Consider the following 6,000-nt stretch of genomic DNA (forward strand, 5'->3'; position numbering starts at 1 on the left):
ATCACATATGGAACCAGCCCATGGCAAAAATGAACTAAGCAGCTGCTTATGCCCCCCCAGGCCTTCAGGGGCCCCATTTTAACACAGACCACAGATATAGGTATGTAACATTTATTTATTGAGAATATCAATGCTGTTAAATTTGATTTAATAGTTTGAGCATAGATAAATTAAAAGATTTTAAATTGTGTAATATTTAAATTTAAAACTTTAAGGAGCTGGCAATTTTTTTTGTAAAAATCCAAAGAACAATCTTCATAGTTAGATTGTTTTGTTACCACAGCTACAATCTGATGCTATAAGTTTGAGTTTTGTCTGTTCACAAATGGATCTCAGAAAACTACAATTATCACTGATTACTTTTAAGGTTGGCCAATTAAACTAGAATTTACTAAATTTGTCTTCAAAAGCTGTTAATGGTGCTGATGTTCCTAGCAGGAAGAAGGATCCCTCAATCAAATTTTGCACAAGGCCTCATGCAACCTTGGACCGGCCCCGGATACAGAGGGACAAACTGGAGATTTAATTTATGTGGCTTTAGTAGCTCTTCCATTTCGTGTCTATTGAGTTTTTAATAAGCGCCAGAGACTTTTTTGGTTGCCCAAGCTTTGTGAGACTAGTTTTCCTGATGCATGCGTGGTCGCACTTCAACTCTGCCTGAAAGAACTTGATATGGTGCATTTGATGCATCGTGTCACCACCAAAAATAAAATAAGATAAAATAAAAATTAAACCAGACAGCGCAACATCTCCTTTATGGGCTGAACCACTGGTCCACTAACCAGTGAGCACATCTTTAAACTTTATCAGTGCAAACACAGTCAGTGTGTTGAGATGTAAACTCACATGGGACACATAATGTTTTGTTCACAAAGATACATCATTCTCACTGCACACTCAATGCACACTTCTAAACACGCGATATTTGCAGTTCACATTGAGCTTTGGAAGCAGAGCAAACACAGTGGTTTTTAAACTTGACTCATACCTTGGGGCAAGTAAAGCCTGGTGGCCCGCCAGGCTTGTAATACACTGGGGGAAACCCTGTAAACATTGGAGGAGGTTAAATATAAGAACAATGTGTATGTACATATATTTTTTGTGGTACTTCAAATATGTATATTTAGTTTGACAGTGGAGGATCTGACCACTCTGCCTATAGGGTGCTCATTGTGTTAACCAGAGAGACAGGCTGGATGGAGATGAGGTCAGCCCTGATGGCCATCTGCATACCTGATTGATCAGTGCAGTTTGGTCCTGTCCTGTTTTGTGGATGAGACAAACCACACAGTGATGGACAATAACACAACAGACTAAGTAATGAGAGTGTAGAAGATGACCAGCAGCTGCAAAGGAAGGAGGGGGTAAGGGTGCCTCATGTTGCCCCCACAAGATGCTGCCCTGGCGGTTGCCCATGTTGCCCATACCAGAAACTGCTACTGTAGATATATATAAGCAAATATCTAAAATTAAATATTTTAGCAATGTAGATTTAAGCAACATTACTTTTACCGCTAGCTGGTGAGGAAGCTATTTTGAATTGAAGCTTTATGTATGTCACACTTGCATTTGTACCTATTCATACTAATTATAGCATGGTTTCCATTTTTCTTTTAGGACGTGTTCAACCCCCAACTTCAACATCTGACTGGACAGTCTGTAACACAGTGGTTATCTTCAGGTATTTATTTCAGTGCTCTGAACTTTGAATATGCAAGTAATGAGCAAAACAGAAATTAATAGGAAATACAATTCTGTAATTTATTTTATTGCAGACAGTATCAACATGAGATGTTTGATCTTGTTTGAACTTTTTTACATGGTATTATACAATTTGTTTATCTCAGGTCCACAAAACAGAATATTAAAAAGATGGCACAACAGATCCTGTACCTCTTTGTAATGTTTTCATGGCTCTTAACAACACTTTACCATAATGTGGCATCGGGGATATCAAGAGATAAACTGCCTTCTGGTTTATGTCTTTTCTTTTATGTCACTGTACGTACAGTGACAGGAACAAAAGAAGAGCAGAACTAATTTGTCATTTGGTTTTTGAACACTAAAAGATTCTCCTTCAGGAACCGATCAGGACAGGTACATCAACCCAATGCTAGGTTCTTGTCTTCCTCATCCATGCCAGCAGAATTTGGTTTCCCACCGTCTTGTTGATAAAACCTCCTTAGTGTTTCTGACCAGGGAGACCACTAGTGAGGTCAGGATATGATGTTAGAAATAGAGGGGAATTAATCTCCCCTATAATTCATTCCAAAGATGCACAATACATCAGCATCAACATCGGTATTGGCCAATGTTAATTTTTTAACATATCTGTATCGGTCTGATACCAATATTGACTGATGTTTACTTCTGTCTTGTTGCCATTTTTTTATGTAAATCAGGAGGGCAGGGAGGTTGGCTATGTGATATTTGTCCAGTCATGGAACAGATGCAGCACAGGATTATGGGACTGTTTAACAAGATCAGAAGAGCAATTCACATGGTGTCCCTAAACACAGGAAATCTATCTGGGTTTCCACTAGGTTTGAGTTATGATGACTAACAATAATGTGAGGAGAGAAAAAAAGTAATTTAAAAGGTAAAAATATGTAGGAGGCAGGAATTCCAAGCATCCCAGGTGGTTGGGCATATCAGTATCTCAAAAGGAGCCACCCCCTTATATGTGCAGCAATTTATAAGTAATTAAATAAGTAATATTTAATAAATATGATCTGCTGAAACGAAGTTAAAAATATTTTTCAAGAGTACACTGAGTTGCAATCTGTGGTACTTGCATAATAATAAATGAGATTTTTTTTTATCTCATTTATTATTTTAACCTGGAAACTCAAAGTTTTACTGGGTGTGTTGTGCTTCATGTTGACACACTGGAGTAAAACTGGGAAGAGATCAATGGTTGGGTCTGGTTGGGCCCAAAGTTTGTCAGATTTATGAAACAACATCTCTACAGCTTCATCTTCAGATTCATTGGTAGTGTTTATTCTCTGGATAACTTTGACATTTTTGATTGCAAAATGACTTTCCTGGCTGACTTTTGTCTCTTCTACAGGTGTGGAGTGGGTGGCAGAGTGGAGCAGCAATCATGGTTGCTTTGTCATTAAAAATTGGTGTGGGGAATGTGGTGAAAACGATGCAGTTTGAACCCTCCACAATGGTCTATGATGCCTGCCGCATCATCAGGGAAAGAGTTCCTGAGGCACAGCTTGGCCAGCGTGAGTAACATTTCTCTTCCCCCACACATACACACACGCCCCACCCACCACTCACACAGGTGAGCTTGAATGGTTTATCTGGGATGAACTGGATGCTTAAAGAGGGACTTGTTATTGGTCATATATCTGAGCCATTTGGAGGAATTGCTGTCTGTTTTAATGAACTGGATTATTTTAGTTTGACTGGAAAATCTGTGATGTTTTTCATTGTGAAATATTCTGTGACGCATGTGCACTAAACTCACCCTTGAAGAATTATTCATTACATGTAGTAATGACTGACAGGGAGAGGCAAAGAGTCAGGAGGGAGAAAGATTCTAGAGGAGAGCGTATGCCCAAAGAAGAGAGGAAGCCATCATTCATGATAAGCAGTATGGCAACTGTGCATCACCTACTGAATTGTGCTTCCTGTGTCTTTCTGATGTGCATATATAGTCTATAGTTACACTCACCAAAAAACCCACTATGCACCAGAAATCCTTTCAAATTACAGACCCATCTCCAATTTGCCTTTCATATCCAAAGTGTTACAGAAAGCAGTTGCCATCCACCTCCAAAATCACCTAAAACTCAATAACCTCTACTTCAATCTAGTTTCTCCTACTGTCGCTCCACGTCTATAGAATGCCATACCTGATACTCTGAGGGCACCACAATCCACTGATTGTTTTAAAAATTGCCTGAAGACATTTCTTTTTGTTAGATATTGGTTTTAATTTCTTTTATTCTATTCTATTTATTAAAAATATTTTATCCATTGCAATTCCTTGTTTTGTTCCTGTTCCTGCCCTTTGAGATTTAAAGATATAAAGGGCACTACAAATATAACCTATTATTATTTATTATTATTAAGTTGGTGTCATCTTTACTTTGTGGGGAGAAAAAAATCCTGTAAATTAAATGTGTGTGTACCAGAGAGAAACGGAAAGAAAAAGCCTTGTCCAAAGACACTTTTCAACCTTACATTGTGGTCATGTGCTCTGGATGAGTCAAACATATTCTACATGCACCTGTAAGAAATGCTCCAGCTTTTGTTTTTTATAACTTAAACTTCTACTAAAGTAAAGTAAGTCCCTACTCCAGAGGAACTGAAAAAGACTGAAAAAGCAGCTCTCCCTTAGGATGAACAGCTGAGCCCTATTGGAAGTAGCTAAGTTACTGCCCTTCCTCTCTAAGCTAAGCTTAGGCATCTTAATATGACTCGGGTCAAATCCAAGAGTTGTTAGAATGAATATGTGTCATGGCTTTTCAGGGAACAACTTGCTGTTTTCCTCTGGAAGAGTTAAAAGAAGAAGCTGGTGAAAGAGTGGGGGTAGTTTGGAGAATTGGGAAGACTCAGGGTTTCTATGGATTTCTCTCTCTTCTTTCTCTTCCTTCCGAATCCTTGATTAAGAGGGAGTGAAAATTAATGTTTGTTTCTTGCTCTAGCTAGTTATAGAATTAGTGTTTTGGAGTTTCTTTTGGACCTGCTTATTTTCCTTGTGAAAGTTCAGAGTAAGATCAGTAAAATGTTTAAAAAACACTCTTTGCTTCTCTACATTCGGAAGAAAACAGTTCTACATTTTTGATTGTAGTCTACATCATCTGAAGTCCATGATGTTGTGTTATGTTCTGTTACACAAGCTATTTCAACATTAGCTCCCTGCACAACTTGCTCCAGCATGTAAGCTATTTTACATTAGGCTGTGAGTGAGGTACATAACACCCATGGGAAAAGCTTGTCTCTACTGGCCAGTAAATTACGCAGTCCAATTTTGTAAATGTCTTGCGCAAAGCCCTTCAAGTTGGAACTACTTATTATACATCAGCAAATGGAGAAGAAAGAGAACAATCAAATTTTTTATTTTTTTTTTAAACGCTGTTAACGGTCTGACAAAGACGAAGCTCCATTAAACTCTGTTCCTTAAACCCTAAGCAGTAATAAATGTTGCTTCCTTTCAGAGAAATGTCATCTCTTATCATTCCAACCCTGTCCGTCATGTGTCCTTTGGTACTCCAACTGCTGAATGACTGTTGGAGCTAAGTTTGGATTGACATTGTTTTGTCTTGTTGAGCTCTCTGAGCTCACCTCCAGGTCATTTAAAATATCTTTTGTGTTTTATGCTTGGTGCCCAAATGTTGACGTGTTTTTCTTCCAGTAATTGGTGTCTCTATTTTGGATTGCATGCATTTATCATTGTGGACAAGATTCTCACCACAGGCTTTGAAGATTGCTGTAATGACATGAATAAATGACTTTGTAATTGAGCAAATGATTCCTTTGTGTGGTTTCAGCTGGGATTTAGAGTTCATCATAAAACCGGAGCAAATCACAACAGTCTCTTGTTAGATGGTGGTCTGCATGCAGTGAGCTGCGTCTAATTTTACTGCTGCATTGACATTATAACATTATTTTATAGAATCTTGAGCAAGTCTTTGGAATTTAAAGAACATCACTTATTAAACTGTTTATTTCATTAATTTCTTGAAAATCTTTTGTGCATTAGTGGCTTAAGCAAAGTTCTTTGTTTTCAGCTTTAACTACTCAACCAAATGTTGCTCAGCTTTTCTTATCCATAAAACTAGAATCAAGAATCCACTTGTTAGACTGCAATCTTACCCTAAAGTCAAGACTTTCGGTAACACTTTGACGGGGTGTGCATGAGACTGATTTGACACCGTCATAAACATGACATAGCACTTCTCATGAACATGAACGAGTCTTTATGAATGTCTATGATGAAGTGTCATTCGGTAAATAATGACACTTTTAATGCAAAGTTGCTTT

The 6,000-nt window shown here is 38.0% G+C and overlaps 1 protein-coding gene across 5 annotated transcripts in view; it reads left to right on the plus strand.

The window, feature by feature from the left end:
• Positions 1-6,000, plus strand: part of tln1 (talin 1) — a 76,346-nt gene that overhangs the window by 11,658 nt on the left and 58,688 nt on the right. For all 5 annotated transcript variants that reach the window (XM_016661778.1, XM_016661775.1, XM_016661776.1 and 2 more), the window contains exons 2-3: positions 1,618-1,681; positions 3,071-3,233. In XM_016661778.1, the coding sequence (XP_016517264.1) occupies positions 3,104-3,233 (130 nt within the window). In that variant the 5' untranslated portion in view covers positions 1,618-1,681; positions 3,071-3,103. The remainder of the gene's footprint in view (positions 1-1,617; positions 1,682-3,070; positions 3,234-6,000) is intronic.

This window comes from Poecilia formosa, unplaced genomic scaffold (genome assembly GCF_000485575.1).
Source record: "Poecilia formosa unplaced genomic scaffold, Poecilia_formosa-5.1.2 Scaffold343, whole genome shotgun sequence".
Taxonomy (NCBI): Eukaryota; Metazoa; Chordata; class Actinopteri; order Cyprinodontiformes; family Poeciliidae; genus Poecilia; species Poecilia formosa.